General features: G+C 42.1%; 1 protein-coding gene across 4 annotated transcripts in view; it reads left to right on the forward strand.

The window, feature by feature from the left end:
• LOC135542060 (polyhomeotic-like protein 2) overlaps positions 1-18,128 on the forward strand; it is a 48,446-nt gene that overhangs the window by 3,637 nt on the left and 26,681 nt on the right. For 2 of the 4 annotated variants that reach the window (XM_064968682.1, XM_064968683.1), the window contains exons 2-3: positions 16,716-16,938; positions 17,893-18,051. In XM_064968682.1, the coding sequence (XP_064824754.1) occupies positions 16,774-16,938; positions 17,893-18,051 (324 nt within the window). In that variant the 5' untranslated portion in view covers positions 16,716-16,773. The remainder of the gene's footprint in view (positions 1-16,715; positions 16,939-17,892; positions 18,052-18,128) is intronic. The other 2 variants (XM_064968684.1, XM_064968685.1) reach the window with 1 other exon arrangement.

Here is an 18,128-nt window from a genome sequence, read left to right on the forward strand (position 1 = left end):
CTTGCCTAGTTAAATAAAGTAAAAAATAAACCCCCCCACAGGGAAGAGACCTGGTCATGGGGGGATTGGTTTCTGCAGACTTTAGCTGTATGAACCCACCAGCCCAGGCCTCTTGTCTTCTACCAGGGAATACCAATTTAAGCCGAGCTCTCCACTGTATCCCAGGGAAAGAGGGATAATTAAAGACTTGCTGTCATGGCAGTCTGGGCCCCTTTGTGGATGGACGCTTGGCGTTAGTTTGAACCAGGAGTGTCAGTGGGTGTCTGCTGTCTTGTAACTGAAAAGTAATATTTTTTTCATCCACGAATAAAACAAGATTAGTTGTCGATTTCAATTTATTGACTGCAACTAGAGTTAGTTCAAAGTAAGCAGTGAGGCAGTTCATGTCTACAGGCAAGCTAGCCTATATTTACCATTATGACACTGAGGTGTCACAGCACATTGTGTCCCAGTGCAAACATTTCTTAAAACATTGAGAATGGTATCAGAGCAGAACATCCAGCCAAGGGTTTTGGAAGACCTTGGGAGACCCTGACTATCATGACAAAACAAGGGCATAGCAGGCCAGACACCCAGCTGCATCGAAGATAGTTTACTGGTAAGGAGTCAAGTCAGTCAACATCTGGTTTTGCCAGTCTTGTCTAGTCCTCCCAGGGGCAGGCTGGCCCACAGCTGGCATAGACATGCTAAATGTCTTCTAATGAGGCCAGGGCTTTCAATACTCTGTGCTCACTACCAGTGATCATGCCTGACCTATTTCTCCCTTTGTAGGGGAATGGTTCTTTTGAGATTGAGTCATAGTGTCTGGGTTGACGCATATTACTAATCTGCGGCTTTGGGAGTGCTGTTTGATACAGGTATTTATAGAGTGGAGTAAGTGAGGAATGTTCGGTATGGGAGGAGATACTGTGGTTTTGTTATTTAGGTTTACAGGGGAGTCAGCAGGATTTTAACACGTAACAATTAGGCTAAAGGCATCAGCATGTTTCAGTTCGGGAACAAGTGTGCTCTCATACTCTCTTAAAAGACCTTCGCTTGAAGTACCGCAATAGTATGGTTTGTTTGTTTTTGAGACACCTTAGTCAGTATACACTTCCTCAAAAAGATAACTCAAGAAATCTGTTTATTAATTTTGATGTTTTTGCCCAGGGACTTTAGTCGTGCAATAGATGTTTGGTGCAGTATTTCACAATTAAAAATGTGCATGAAAACAAGACTTCTCTCGTTTAATGACACCAAACACTTTATTGAAAATTCCTTACTGTTGACCAATCACTGACGAAAGGACATAGACTTCGGTTCCTGACTTTGGCTTTCCTCCAGAAAAAAATGTGTGCCCCTAAAAAACCCTCACCAAAGTCAAAAACGTCACAAAATGTTACCATAATATTTCCAAAAACTCTTCCAAATGGTTTTGTCTGGAAAGCATGCAGACTCCTTAAGTGGCATTCTATATTAAGATGTAGAGAAGAACAGAGAGAGCAGGCAGGTCCCTTGGGGTACATCTGGTGTGGGTGTTGTAGTATGCCCCACACTGCCTTAGGGAATGGGCCACGTGTGGCGGAGTGTCAACATTCACACACACATACGCACAAGACACCACTGCCATGCATCCAGTACACACACCTGGAAGGGGGCCAGACTCTCTTTGTACTACTCAGCTGTGTAAGACAAGTCTATCAGAGGCAGACGGCTCAATTACACCTCAGTCCTATCGGGCCTCTGGATCAAGGGAGACTTTCTCGCTCTCGTTACACACTCCAACAAATGTAGTACACTGACTGTCATTTTGGACAGTACTCATTGACCATTCTACAACCTCAAGGGATGGCCTACATTTGATTTCCATGGAGTGAACAAAATTGACAGCATGAACTTAAATTGTAAGTTATTAGCATTCTCACAAATCAATTTCGTACTTCAGAATCTCTTAAGAACCACAAGATGGCATTTCAACATTTAATTACTACAAAATTCTACATTCTGTGATCAATTTGAAATTGAACTAAATTAATTCATAATGATCAATAAGAATTCAGTCGATGACCCGTGGATTCTATGAGATGCCACCAAAGGTTTTATAAAAAGGAATGTCACAGCATTTGCATCTGGGTTGAATAAATCACAATGAAAGAAGATATTTGAAATGTTAACTGTTCTCAGCACACTTTTCAGACCAGGTAGCTGTTACTTTTTCCAAAGTCAAGACATAACTTTAATTTATTGATAAAACCAAGCAGAATTTGCCATCCAGTTGGGTTAGATTCAACCATTACTTCCATGGTAATTGTTTGCCATTTACTGGCCAACAAGCTATGCAGTAATGATTGATTAGCTGATATAGCAACTATTGAATCAGTAATTCCCCTTTCAATTGGAACCCAAATGAATCAATCAAAGTTTCTACTGCTTCTTCAAAGAACTGTAAACCTCTAATTGTAAATCCACATCAAGCCAGACAATGTCCTTTCTAAAAAAATTAAGAGCCACTTATCTCAGAGGAAGCCACCTTGCTGGGAACCCAAATCTCTCTCAATAAATTTTAAAAGGGCATTGGATACCATAAATAAAGGCAAATCACCTGGCTGGGACGGTAATTCCTCCTGAGATCTATGTAACATTTTGGAATCTTATGTTCACTATTGCTCAAAATTATTAGCTGAGCCATTCACGAAGGGTTCATTTGTGAGCAATGTGAATACAGCAATAATTTTGCTTTTATAAAAAATAAATGTAAGGATGCCACCTAGTTATCACCATCACCCACTATCTTTGATAAACACACATTAAACTGTTTTCCAAAATGTTGTCCCATCTAGAGACTTTCTTACCCAAATTTATCCACGAGGTTCAAAGCGGGTTTGTTAAAAAGCGTTCATCCTCAGATATCCTCAGACTGTTACATATCTTAGAAGCTTCATCAGAAACAACAGCTCCATAGGCTGTATTATCCCTCAATGCAGAAAAAGCTTTTGATAAACTAGTATGGTCATATCACTGGTCTGTCTTTTAAAGACATGGGAATTGACTTTAAAATCTACTGATCACTGATCCAGACAATGTTTTACAATATCCCGACAATGTATCTCAATTGCTTCCAAAAACATTGAAGATCGTAGATATATTTCAGCTTCATCTCAAGTTATAAAATGAGTCTAACCAAATCAGCCGTACTGCCTCAAGACCCCGATTGAGGCCTTTCCCATTTTAAATATTTGGGAGTAGATATATTTCCTCCTTCTAGATGAAACCATTGCCAGAAACTTTTTAACAGAAGCTCAAATCAGTTTAATCTGACCTCTGTAGATGGAATAATATCCTAGTTTCTTTAACTGCTACAAATATCAGCAAAATTAATATTGCCACAGCTACATTTCTGTAGTTCAATGCTTCCCATGGTTCCCCCTTCTGGCTATTGGGATGAAATTCATAGTGCTGTTTCAAAATATTCTGTCTGGACAATCGGCAGACTAAGTTCAAATAACTGTATTTAACATTCGTGACAGACGGGATGTATGTTTCTGTCAATGGAAAAAAGTGTGACGATGCTTTCAAAGCAAGTGATAGCCTCAGCACGTCGGGGCTAGCTAATAGGTAGAGAGCATGTTGTAGTTCTCATACTATACTGAACAAAAATATAAACGTAACATGCAACGATTTCAAAGATTTTTAGTGAGTTCATATAAGGAAATCAGTCAATATAAATGCATTCATTAGGCCCTAATCTATGGATTAGAGGTCGACCAATTATGATTTTTTAAACGCCGATACCGATTGGAGGATCAAAAAAAGCAGATACCGATTAATCGGCTTTATTTATAATAATGACAATTACAACAATACTGAATGAACACTTTATTTTAACAATATAATACATCAATAAATTCAATTTGCCTCAAATAAATGAAACATGTTTAATTTGGTTTAAATAATGCAAAAAAGGTGTTTGAGAAGAAAGTAAATGTGCAATATGTGCCATATAAAAAAGCTAACGTTTAAGTTCCTTGCTCAGAACATGAGAACATATGAATGCTGGTGGTTCCTTTTAACATGAGTCTTCAATATTCCCAGGTAAGAGGTTATTGGTTGTAGTTATTATAGAACTATTTCTCTCAATACCACTTGTATGTCATATACCTTTGACTATTGGATGTTCTTATAGGCACTTTAGTATTGCCAGTGTAACAATATAGTTTCCGTCCCTCTCCTCGCCCCTACCTGGGCTCGAAGCAGGGGCACATCGACAACAGCCACCCTCGAAGCATCGTTACCCATCACTCCACAAAAGCCGCGGCCCTTGCAGAGCAAGGGGAATAACTACTTCAAGGTCTCAGAGCGAGTGACGTCACCAATTGAAATGCTATTAGCGCGCACCCCGCTAGCTAGCTAGCCATTTCACATTGGCTACACCAACCTAATCTCGGGAGTTAATAGGCTTGAAGTCATAAACAGTTCAATGCTTGAAGCACAGCAAAGAGCTGCTGGCAAATGCACGAAAGTGCTGTTTGAATGAATTCCTACGAGCCTGCTGCTGCCTACCACCGCTCAGTCAGACTGCTCTATCAAATATCAAATGGGCGGCAGCCCTAAGTCTAAAAATTGCTTTTACATTGCACAACCTTCAATGTTATGTCATAATTATGTACAATTCTGGCAAATTAATTACGGTCTTTGCTAGGAAGAAGTTGTCTTCTCACAGTTCGCCATGAGCCAGGCGGCCCAAACTGCTGCATATACCCAGACTCTGCTTGCGTGGAGCGCAAGAGAAGTGACACAATTTCCCTAGTTAAAATAAATTCATGTTAGCAGGCAATATTAACTAAATATGCAGGTTTAAAAATATTTATTCGTGTGACAAAATTGCACATTTTAGTGGCATTTTATTGTCCCCAGCACAAGGGGTATCTGTGTAATGATAATGCTGTTTAATCAGCTTCTTGATATGCCACACTAGACAGGTGGATGGATTATCTTGGCAAAGGAGAAATGCTCACTAACAGGGATGTAAACAAATTTGTCCACAAAATTTAAGCAACACTTTTTGTGCGCATGGAACATTTCTGGGATCTATTATATCAGCTCATGAAACACTTTACATGTTGTGTTTATATTTTTGTTTAGTGTAGTTTGCGGTCTTTCCAGCTTCAGTTTGACGCCATTGTGTTAGAAGTGGAGTTGGCTAGCTCCTATGAACAGTGTCCTGACAGTCAACCTCTAAATTGTGCATCATTATCTCAAATGAAATTTTATTTGTCACATACACATAGTTAGCCAATGTTAATGCGAGTGTAGCGAAATGCTTGTGCCTCTAGTTCCAACAATGCAGTAATAACCAACGAGTAATCTAACCTAACATTTTCGTAATCAGCTACCTTATACACACAAGTGCAAAGGGATGAAGAATATGTACATAGATATATGAATGACAGAACGGCATAGGCAAGATGCAGTAGGTGGTATAGAGTACAGTATATACCCTACATTACTCATCTCATATGTTTGTAAACATTATATTAAGTGGCATTGTTTAAAGTAGCTAGTGATACATTTTTTTTTACATGTATGGCAGCAGCCACTCAATGTTAGTAGTGGCTATTTAACAGTCTGATGTCCTTGAGATAGAAGCTGTTTTTCAGTCCCTCGGTCCCTGCTTTGATGCACATGTACTGACCTTGCCTTCTGGATGATAACGAGGTGAACAGGCAGTGGCTTGGGTGGTTGTTGTCCTTTGATCTTTATGGCCTTCCTGTGACATCGGGTGGTGTAGGTGTCCTGGAGGGCAGGTAGTTTGCCCCCGGTAATGCGTTGTGTGGACCGCACTACCTTCTGGAGAACCTTACGGTGGTGGGCGGAGCAGTTGCCGTACCAGGCGGTGATACAGCCGACAGGATGCTCCCGATTGTGCATCTGTAAAAGTTTGTGTGCTTTTGGTGACAAGCCGAAATTCTTCAGCCTCCTGAGGTTGGCGCTGCTGCGCCTTCTTCACCACACTGTCTGTGATGTGTATGCCGAGGAACTTAACTTTCTACCATCTCTACTACTGTCCCGTCGATGTGGATAGGGGCGTGCTCCCTCTGCTGTTTCCTGAAGTCCACGATCATATCCTTTGTTTTGTTGACGTTGAATGTGAGGTTATTTTCCTGACACCACACTCCGAGGGCCCTCACCTCCTCCCTGTAGGCCGTCTCGTTGTTGTTGGTAATCAAGCCTACCACTGTAGTGTCGCTTGCAAACTCATTGGATGTATCATGTATCTAAGTAAATGTCACTACAAAACAGATTAAGCAAATTCAACTACTTTGTTGTTATTCTGGCTGCAATTTTTGACTTGACTGTGTTATCCGTAGTTGGCTGGCTAGCTAGCAAGGGATAAGAACTTTGCCAGCATGGCAATGGAACATTTAGAACAAACGTCTGGGTCGCTTCCATAGATACAGAACAGAAAGACTGAATGACTGTGTCGCGTCTCTGGCAACCGAACCGATATAATGGACGACCAGCCGGCTTGGGTAGCAACCCTAGATTTGTGTCGGGACTATATCTCGTGGAAGGATGAAATAGTATGAATACATATATCAAAATAATGTTTTTATATTAAAAGATGTCAATTATTTGAATATGTTTGTAACCTGTTGTATAAAACTGCTAATGCCCTTGAAGCCAGTGTTTGCCGGCCCGAGACAATCCCTGCGCCAATATACCCTCAACTCTGGCTTCTCTGGCATTATCACTTAAATATGAGATGCATTTCAAACTGTGATATGTTTTTGATGCACAAGGAATAAGCCTGGATGTGCATCAAAAGCATATCACAGTTTGAAGTCTTCATCCAGGCTTATTCCTTCTAAATTAGGCCCACGAGATCATTGTTAGATATTTTGGAGGATGAATATTCTGCAGTACCCTAGATACAGGAACTGTGAAAGGAATTGGTTCATGCCAAAGCTGTCCCACAGAAGAAGAAAAAAAACGTATATGCCTTCTAAATATAGATGAGTGTTTTTTGCCTTTTAGAGCCCCAGAAGAGCATCTTGGAATAAGAAATGGGCATATTGAGTTAAAGTTGTGGTCCACACCATTAACTCCACACCTTTTTAACTCAATATGCTCATTTCTTATTCCAAGAGGCTCTTATGTGACTTGGGATGGCCAAGAGACAGGAGGTCCAGACAAACAGTGGTAGGGAGGGTTTGTGGGGTAGGCTAGACGCCAGCATTTCTCAGAGGACATGTTTGTTTTCCAATACAAACAAGCCACACCATGGCCATCCCAAGCCCTGGGCTGTCAGTCAGACATTGCATCAAAACAGATCTGACTCATGACAGCCTTCCCTTACCATTGCTCCCTCATCTCCAACCCTTCCCGACCCATCTCAGTCCCCAAGCTCATTTTCCTTGCTTTGGAACTCAAGGTTCATGCTTTCTCCTTCACCGTCAGGCAGCTAGGCTAATCTATATGCTAATGAGAAGATTATAATCAATGAAAGCTATGCCTGCCAGGCCCCAATCAATACGTTACAGCAGAAAACCACTGAAATGTTTGCATTTCTAACAGCCAGGCATGTTATAAGGTTTGATGGTCATTGGTGTTTTTAATGTGGTGCCATCATCAAGCAGCTGATTAGGCCATAGTATTTTTTTTATATAGTGACGTTTGGATTCCACTGAAACCAAAAACTAATTTAATTTTGCTCATATCTATAGTCCTCTTCAATTATCTTTTCAATTAATGTGCGCTATAATGAAATGCCTCTTTATAATTGTGTGGCTCTTTTTCATGTTTCTGTCAGATATAATTTAGATAATTAATTTGAGAAATATACTCAATAAATCTTTCAAACAGACTATAATACCCAATAATATTGCATATTTTTTTCCAGTGCCTATTAGCTTATTTGCTAGAAGATTCCCATGACTAGCATATATGATCCTATCCTGAATGCTCGTTGTGTGTGTAGACTAATAATTAATGATAATAGACTGTTATAACCCATGTCCTTATGCAATAATAACAGATGGAATCAAATTTTCTGTAATAAAAAAACAAAAATATATTTAAATAGATGGGACTATACATTTACAGATTGGGTTTTGTACTTACCCAATATGGTTTTGATTCTGGTTCGAATATTATGTTACTGAGGCTTCATGCTACCAAATTCAGTATTCTGGCAGGGGGAGGGTAGAGGGTGAAATCATTACCACCATCTATATTAGAGGGGGTGCTGCCGACCAATCGGCATGCTGCACTGCATGGGGATTCCATAGGCACCCTGTTGGTTGTCGCTAGGATACCACATAATCAGGAGGAAGGCAGGGGATAGGTTGGTGGGCTGTGTCTGTGTTGATGCTAGGATGGGGAACAGAGCAGAGTGTTTGTAGGGGATAGAGAGAGAGGCTGAGGTTTGGTTGGCTCCAACACACAGACACAGTCAGACAAAGAGGAGCAGCATCCTACAGGACCAGGGTCCCGGGGGATGGGGCATCACACTCCTGCAGCGCGCTGGGGGGGCCAGAGGAGGTAGGAGCATCATGGGCTTTGTCTCTGTGGCACCCCTCTTTCTATTATAGCCATAAGCCTTGCTGTAAAGCCATTAATGTACATATCCTATGCTCTTTTCCTATATTGATCATGGTTTTTGACTGTGTTTTGCAGAATATTTTTATTGTGTGTCATTACAAATTGGCTAGAGCTCGTTACATGATGGGGGCTCTTGTCCTTGCTGCACTCTTAGCTCTGTATAGACAGCATGTCTGTCTTTAAAGCTCTTGTACTCTGAACTATATGCAGATCTTCAGACATCAGACAGATGGTTATTTTAGTCTTGGAATGACAAGAGCAAGCCCATGAATCAAATAGAATTGATTTCTGTTAATACTGGATGTAGGGGTTTGTGGGCCATGGATTTGTAACATCTTGGTGTGTAGGGGCTTGGTTTATGATACTGCCCACTCCTAGTGTAGCCCCGTGCTCTAATCAACCCAATGCAGAATTCCTGCTGCCTGGCAGCCGAGCTGGTCGAGTGGGGTTTCCATGACTGATGGAGGAGTGATTCCTCTTGGAGAGATGGGGGCAGCAGCGTTGCCAGAGGGGAATCCCTCCCTGCCTAAACAGGCTTTAAGACCCAGGCTGTTCCTGTGGAATGCTTCACCATGATTAGGAGGACAAGGCTTTGTTCGAACTAAAATCACTGTGTAACCAGACTAGATGTCAGACATAAATTTCTCACTGGGGCAGACAAGTTAATTATAGGGGGGACATCCAGATGTGAAGTAATGCTCTCAATGATTGGAATTATTGGCAGGAAAAGGCTTTTGCATTGTAGCTTATAGCCATGGATAACCAGGAAAACATATGGCACCTATTAGCTAGTCCAGTTCTGCGTGTGGTAGTGCACACTACCAAACTTTACGGGGGAACAAGGTGAGGTCTGTCTTCACTGGATGGTTCTTGACCTACCGTGCAATGTAGGCCTAGGCTGTATCATATGACACCTTGCCTTAACCCACTGAAAATATAATTAAGAGGGGAGAGGAAATAGCTTAGGAATTGCTGCATAGCTACTACAGACCTTTTTAATTACTTCCATCGCAACCCTACCCCAACCACTCACACAGTCAAAATCCACAATCCATTCCAAACACTCAACCTGAGCCCTATGCCCCCTCTCTTCCTCCAAGTTCCCTTAACCCCTCAGCTGTTCTGCCCTCTCAGCCACTCCATCTCATCTGCCCAGTGTACTCTGAACCTCACGTCCTCTGCTAATGGAACAGTATGGCACTAGGGGGACAGTCAGTCACTGGGATGCTTCTGCTGCTCTAGAGTCCACTACTAATCTGCTAATTTTCACATGTTGGAGACAGAAAGGGTTCAGTAGCCAAACGCCTAATATGAGCCTGATAGTAGACAGTTTCAGTATCGGTGTACTTTAACTTCGTTGAAGTCATTATCACACCAGCTGTGATTAGATACTTTTATTTAACTTAAATGTGTCACTGGAATTCATTGTCTTTCAGAATGTACTCTTCTCTCCTTATTTCACATCATGCTCACCATTAGACATGTTGAAGAAAGTGAGTTGTTGCTGTGGTAATCTGAGAATGGTGGAGAAAGTTTATTTAAAAAGGCCCCTGAAACTCTATTCCTCTTCTCGGTTATGTATTTCAATGCAAAATCAAACAAAACTGAATGGCTTCGTTCACTAGAGAGCTGGGCCTGTGATGATGTGGACTGCATCTAGGCCTAGCTAAAGTATTGGGTGACATTATATATTTTTTGTCTCTGTACTCCAGCATTTTGTATTTTAAATGCTACAATGACTGAGGTTAAAGTCCGGACTATCAACTTTAATTTGAGGGTATTTTCAATCATATTGGGTGAACCATTTAGAAATTACAGCAGTTTGTGTACGTAGACCCCCCCCCCCCATTTTATGGGACCAGAAATATTGGCACATTCACTTCTATATGTGTATTAATGGTGGTGGAAGATTGTGTTATTAAGGCAGTGTGCTAGGGCTGTCCCCAACTAAAAAAAAAAAGGTCAAACAAGAGTCATCTGTTCCTTCGACTGGTTGAAACGTGTATTTTTACATATATAGACACACCCCATGTGTTTTAATAAAATCAACTATATGTAGGCTATTGTCGAATGCTTTAAGCACACTGTAATTTAAATAATCAAGACGCACAAATGACTCGAGGGAGCCAGAAAAGCCTAACCAGGAGGGGAAAAAAGCTTGGGCTACACCAGGGTTCGGCAACCTTTTTCATTTGGAGTGACAATTTATCTTAACATTTGTACCAATCCACGTGCCAGTTATGATTTTCATATACACCTTTTCGTGGAACAGTTTTAATTTATTTTATTTTATAATAAAGTCTTCTCTCAGTAATTTGTCATGTGATTAAATAAAAATTATATCTATCTAAATGAAAATTATACAAATCAAAATGTAACTTCTATTGCCATTGCCAACTATGTTATGTACTAATACATTAAGCCTACAAATAAACATTGCAGCCTGCAGGTAGAAAATATTCTGATAAAAAAAAAATATATATATAATATATTTAAAAAATCATGTTAGCTATGCCTGGCCTGTCTGCAAGGAACTCGAAACATTGTATCAACTTGGTCCAGCCTCAAGCTTGCACTAACAAATTTGCAACATCGTATAAAATATTCTGGGTCCTTAGTTTCCAGAGCCAGTGAGCTCCAGACAGACAAAGCTGTAGACTATTTGTGCAAGGGATAAGAAGTAATCAGGTTGACCTATTTTATGAGTTTTTTTCCCTTTCACATCGAGTGGTTATCAAAAGGGAGAGTGCTGGAAAGATTTTTCCAAGTGGGCTAAATTGAGGATCTATTGTCATTCTCAATGGATGTAAAAACAGGCTTTGTTTACTTTCTGTTTTGAGGTAAAGAAAAAATTACTTTGAGAAGCTCCACAGCTCATTAGTGGTGGTGAGTTAGGACAATCAGAAATACTATCAGATCCCAAAATTGGCACATGTATAAGCCTACGCTTACTCAACATTGACATGAGCACTCCAAACAAAACACAATTTAATAAACTGACAACCCTGTAAATGGAATGAAATAAACCAAAACTTGTTCATCTCAAGTGTAGCTTAGGTTGTGCGAACAATATGTCCACTCCAATATGTTGAATGCATTAACAGAAGTTACAGTAGCGGAACAAACATTGTAAATCAAATCAAACTTTATTTGTCACATGCGCCGAATACAACAGGTGTTGTACCTTACCGTGAAATGCCTTCTTACAAGCCCTTAACCAATAATGCAGTTCAAGAAAGATTTAAGAAAATATTTAGCAAATAAATTAAAATAAAAAAATTATAAAAAGAAACCCAAATGAAATAACTATAAATGAGGCTATATGCAGGAGGTACCGGTACTGAGTCAATGTGCAGGGGTACAGGTTAGTCAATGTCATTTGTACATGTAGGTAGGGGTAAAGTGACTATGCATAGATAGTAAACGGCGAGTAGCAGCAGTGTAAAAATAAATGGGGGGTTTGGGGTCGTCAATGTAAATAGTCTGGGTGGCAATTTTATTAATTGTTCAGCAGGGGTAGAAGCTGTTAAGGAGCCTTTTGGTCCTAGACCGCTTGCCGTGAGGAAGCAGAGAGAACAGTCTGACTTGGGTGACTGGTGTCTTTGACAATTTTCAAATCAAATTTTATTGGTCACATACACGTGATTAGCTGATGTTATTGCGGGTGTAGCTAAATGCTTGTGCTTCTAGCTCCGCCAGTGCAGTAATATCAAACAAATTACGCTACACACACACATCTAAGTAGGAATGAATAAAGACTATATACATATGGACGATCGGCGTCAGAGCGGAACTTACTAAGATACCATAGTATAGAATACAGTGTATACATATGAGATGAGTAATGCCAGATATGTAAACATTATTAAAGTGACTAGTGTTCCATTCCTTAAAGTGGCCAGTGATTCCTAGTCTATTCCTATAGGCAGCAGCCTCTAATGTGCTAGTGATGGCTGTTATAGCAGTCTGATGGCCTTGAGATGAAACACATTTTGGGGGTTTCCTCTGACACCGCAGAGTATATAGGTCCTGGATGGCATGAAGCTTGGTCTTAGTGACGTACTGGGCCGTACGCACCGAGCAGTTGTCATACCAGGCAGTGATGAAACCGGTCCGGATGCTCTCGATGGTGCAGCTGTATAACTTTTTGTGGCTCTGGGGACCCATGACAAGTCTTTTCAGTCTCCTGAGGGGGTCAATGTGTTGTCGTGCCCTCTTCACAACTGTCTGGACCATGATATTTCATTGGTGATGGGGACACCAAGGTACTTAACTCTCAACCCGCTCCACAACATCGATTTTAATGGGGGCCTGTTCGGCCCATCTTTTCCTGTAGTCTATGATCAGCTCCTTTGTCTTGCTCACATTGAGGGAGAGGTTGTTGTCCTGGCACCACACTGCCAGGTCTCTGACGTCCTCCCTATAGGCTGTCTCATCATTGTCGGTAATCAGGCCTACCACTGTTGTTATAAGAAAACTTAATGATGGTGTTGGTGTCGTGTTTGGCCACGCAGTCGTGGGTGAACAGGGAGTACAGGAGCGGACTAAGCACACACCCCTGAGGGGCACCTGTGTTGAGGATTAGTGTGGCAGATGTGTTGTTGCTTACCTTAACCACCTGGGGGTGGCCTGTCAGGAAGTCCAGGATCCAGTTGCAGAGAGAGGTGTTTAGTCCCAGGGTCCTGAGCTTAGTGATTGGCTTTGTGGGCACTATGGAGTTGAATGCTGAGCTGTAGTCAATGAACAGCATTCTCACATACAGTGGGGCAAAAAAGGTATTTAGTCAGCCACCAATTGTGCAAGTTCTCCCACTTAAAAAGATGAGAGGCCTGTAATTTGTATCATAGGTACACTTCAACCATGACAGACAAAATTAGAAAACAAATCCAGAAAATCACATTGTAGGATTTTTAATTAATTAATTTGCAAATTATGGTGGAAAATAAGTATTTGGTCACCTACAAACAAGAAAGATTTCTGGCTCTCACAGACCTGTAACTTCTTCTTTAAGAGGCTCCTCTGTCCTCCACTCGTTACCTGTATTAATGGCACCTGTTTGAACTTGTTATCAGTATAAAAGACACCTGTCCACAACCTCAAACAGTCACACTCCAAACTCCACTACGGCCAAGACCAAAGAGCTGTCAAAGGACACCAGAAACAAAATTGTAGACCTCCACCAGGCTGGGAAGACTGAATCTGCAATAGGTATGCAGCTTGGTTTGAAGAAATCAACTGTGGGAGCAATTATTAGGAAATGGAAGACATGGAAGACCACTGATAATCTCCCTCGATCTGGGGCTCCACGCAAGATCTCACCCCGTGGGGTCAAAATGATCACAAGAACGGTGAGCAAAAATCCCAGAACCACACGGGGGGACCTAGTGAATGTCCTGCAGAGAGCTGGGACCAAAGTAACAAAGCCTACCATCAGTAACACACTACGCCGCCAGGGACTCAAATCCTGCAGTGCCAGACGTGTCCCCCTGCTTAAGCCAGTACATGTCCAGGCCCGTCTGAAGTTTGCTAGAGAGCATTTGGATGATCCAGAAGAAGATTGGGAGAATGTCATATGGTCAGATGAAACCAACATAACTTTTTGGTAAAAACTCAACTCGTGTTTGGAGGACAAAGAATGCTGAGTTGCATCCAAAGAACACCATACCTACTGTGAAGCATGGGGGTGGAAACATCATGCTTTGGGGCTGTCTTTTGCAAAGGGACCAGGACGACTGATCCGTGTAAAGGAAAGAATGAATGGGGCCATGTATCGTGAGATTTTGAGTGAAAACCTCCTTCCATCAGCAAGGGCATTGAAGATGAAACGTGACTGGGTTTTCAGCATGAAAATGATCCCAAACACACTGCCCGGGCAATGAAGGAGTGGCTTCGTAAGAAGCATTTCATGGTCCTGGAGTGGCCTAGCCAGTCTCCAGATCTCAACCCCATAGAAAATCTTTGGAGGGAGTTGAAAGTCTGTGTTGCCCAGCAACAGCCCCAAAACATCACTGCTCTAGAGGAGATCTGCATGGAGGAATGGGCTGAAATACCAGCAACAGTGTGTGAGAACCTTGTGAAGACTTACAGAAAACGTTTGACCCCTGTCATTGCCAACAAAGGGTATATAACAAAGTATTGAGAAACTTTTGTTATTGACCAAATACTTATTTTCCACCATAATTTGAAAATAAATAAATTAAAAATCCTACAATGTGATTTTCTGGATTTATTTTCTCATTTTGTCTGTCATAGTTGAAGTGTACCTATGATGAAAATTACAGGCCTCATCTTTTTAAGTGGGAGAACTTGCACAATTGGTGGCTGACTAAATACTTTTTTTGCCCCACTGTAGGTGTTCCTTTTGTCCCGGTGATCAAGGGCAGTGTGGAGTGCAATTGAGATTGCCTCATCTGGATCTGTTGGGGCGGTATGCGAATTGGAGTGGGTCTAGGGTATCCGGGATAATGCTGTTGATGTGAGCCATGACCAGCCTTTCAAAGCACTTCATGGCTACTGACGTGAGTGCTACGTGGCGGTAATCATTTAGGCGGGTTAGCTTAGTCCCTGTGCCCAACAACACTATGGTGGCCTGCTTTAAACACGTAGGTATTTCAGACTGTCAGGGAGAAGTTGAAAATGTCATTGAAGGCACTAGCCAGTTGGTCCGCTCATGCTCTGAGTACACGTCCTGGTAATCCGTCTGTCCCCCCGCGGCTTTGTGAATGTTGACCGGTTTAAAGGTCTTGCTCACATCGTCTACCGAGAGCGTTATCACACAGTCGTTCAGAACATTTGGTACTTTCATGCATGCTTCAGTGTTTCTTGCCTCGAAGAAGGCATAAAAGGCATTTAGCTTGTTTGGTAGGCTCATGTCACTGGGCAGCTCGCAGCTGGGTTTCCCTATTGTAGTCCGTAATAGTTTTCACACCCTGCCACATCCGACGAGCATCAGAGCCGGTGTCGATTAGAAAATATGGGACTTAACGGTAAATGTAGTACTGATGATACTAGTGTGCCATCCCCGCGGCCTCCACAATGGATTAGTACACCGAGACAGCAAGACATGACATAATTATGATCTATATATTTTTGCAACTGCTCGACTAAAAAAAATGTTTGATCAACCAAACAATCATCCGGTCGACTAAATGGGGTCAGCCCTACAGTATGCATATTTTCCCAGTTTCTTTCCACCAACGAGCGATTTAAATCGAGTTAAGGAGGAAACTGACGTCTTTCTCCGCGCAAATCATAACCCATTGTTAGTTTGTTTTAGCATTTATCTGCATTTTATAGTTTACACATTTCTGGCTAACTGCAGTTCAGTAGAAAACACATGGCAGTTACCAAGCTCCATTCATTGGAAAATATGTTTACATCCAAATATTATTAGCATTTTGCCATTGCATTTCTTAATTGTAAAGCACGTTTGTTACTTCCCGGTTCTACTGATGTTTTCCTGCGCTCAGCCAAACGGCGTCCTTGCAGAGGAACACACTATTATTGATTGGCATGACATCATTGGGGAAGACCATTTGGCCTAATATTATATTATTATGGTATGTGTATTTGAAAATATGAATCCAGTAAATATTTACTGGAAACGCATTGAGAATTCCTGTTTACCCTATGCATCGTGCCAATAGGGTTAACCCACTTTGTGGGAATTGTAACATGGCTGATATAGAGATGATCGCCACACTGCCCCCTCCCAATGGGAAGGCACGCCCTCGTGCTTCAACTCCTCAGCCCCCTCACACATCCAGGCTGTGCGTTCAGGTGCATAATGCAAATAGGGTTAACCCACTTGGTGGAAATTGTAATGTGGCTCATATAGTGAGGATTGCTACTATATCTATGCCCAGTGTCTATGCCCAGTGTCTATGCCTAGTGACTGTGCTCAATTATGTGTCCCATGTTAGCACAAGTGCTGAAATGAGACAAGTACAGTATGTATACATGCAACATTTTGCATCTTAGGAAAGTCATGTCATTCTTATACAGGCTTATAGGCTATAGGGTTGCTTCATGAAGTTACACTGAATATGCCAACACAATGACTGCACATGACATGGTTGGACATGGCCCACTATGTCTGAGCCCTATGGCTGCATTGTAACTCCTGTTTTTTGTAGGTTCAGGAGAGCTTGTCCGAAGGGCAGCAGGGGAAGGGCCAAACGAGGAGAGGGCACCATGGACAGTGAACATGTGCCTCCAGCCTCCAGTGCCAGCAGCACTGGGACCACTGCCTCCAGCACAAGTACCACCAGCAGCAGCAGTGCGGGGAGGCAGGCTGTGCCTCACATCTCTGTGTACAGCGGGATTCCTGACAGGCAGACGGTTCAGGTAAACTTCAGGGTAAAAAGAAACATGCCAGTCCAGTGTGACACACACATTCACATGTTTTGCATGAACTGTCTTCCCATTGCATTCCCTGCAATAATACAATTATTGTCATTACCCTACTGCCATCTGCTGGTAAAACATGCATGTACCGTAAACTGCCCAGTATTGCACTTAGCTCACTATAGAATTTTAGAATGCTATGGAATGCTCATAATAAATGAGACTGTGCAATTTTATAATTTTATCTCATTGTTTATTCGATGTAGTACACTGGCATCATGCAATCTGTCAATACTAATGACAGCTGATCAGTGTTGCTATGTTTCCACGTTCCAGGCTCGGTCCTCTGCTATTTGACCCTTGACTGATGTGAAACCCAGCCTGAATTAAACTGTCAGCGTTTTGAAGGGTGACAGACTGGTCTTAGTTCTCTTCTATCCTTTACCCTTTCTCTCATCTGCATGCTCTCCTCTGCCCTTAGCAAGAGAACTAGCAGTATTGTCACTACTTGCCTACTCAACATAGTGGACTCCTGGTCCTTTGGGCTCAATAAGAGAGAAGTGAATGGATGTTTCCATCACAATCACCACCCTCTCTGCCCCCTGGAGGCTTAGGTCAGAGAACCTCTATTAGGCCATGTGCCCTGGGTCAATCCCTTTCTCCTGTTGCCTTAGCAACTGTGGTGAGGTTGTCAGTCAATTTGAGTCATGAATAAAGGACGTGCTCAGGGACCGAAGGACTTGGCATTGGATGAGAGAATACATTGGTGAGCCTACTCTCCCTAACAGGAGGAACACATTTCCACCCAAGGAATCTCTCTACCTGCTTTTAATGGATCTGTAAAAACAATGTAAATGGGAACTTTTTTCCAAGTATTACTCCAACCCTGTAAGTCCCCTTTTAAAGCCTGTTGTAGAGAATATTACCCCAACCGCTAACCTGTTTCTTTCTCTTTGTGTACTGAAGGTGATCCAGCAGGCCTTGCACAGGCAGCCCAACACGGCTGCACAGTACCTGCAGCAGATGTACGCAGCGCAGCAGCAGCACCTCATGTTGCAGACAGCAGCACTCCAGCAGCAGCACCTGAGCAATGCACAGCTCCAGAGCCTGGCCGCCGTACAGCAGGTGAGCAGCAGAGACTTAAGGAACTGTTAAACTAGGGAATGAAACAGGCCTCCAACAAGGCTGTGGGCTAGTGTTAG

This window comes from Oncorhynchus masou, chromosome 6 (genome assembly GCF_036934945.1).
Source record: "Oncorhynchus masou masou isolate Uvic2021 chromosome 6, UVic_Omas_1.1, whole genome shotgun sequence".
NCBI classification, from domain to species: domain Eukaryota; kingdom Metazoa; phylum Chordata; class Actinopteri; order Salmoniformes; family Salmonidae; genus Oncorhynchus; species Oncorhynchus masou.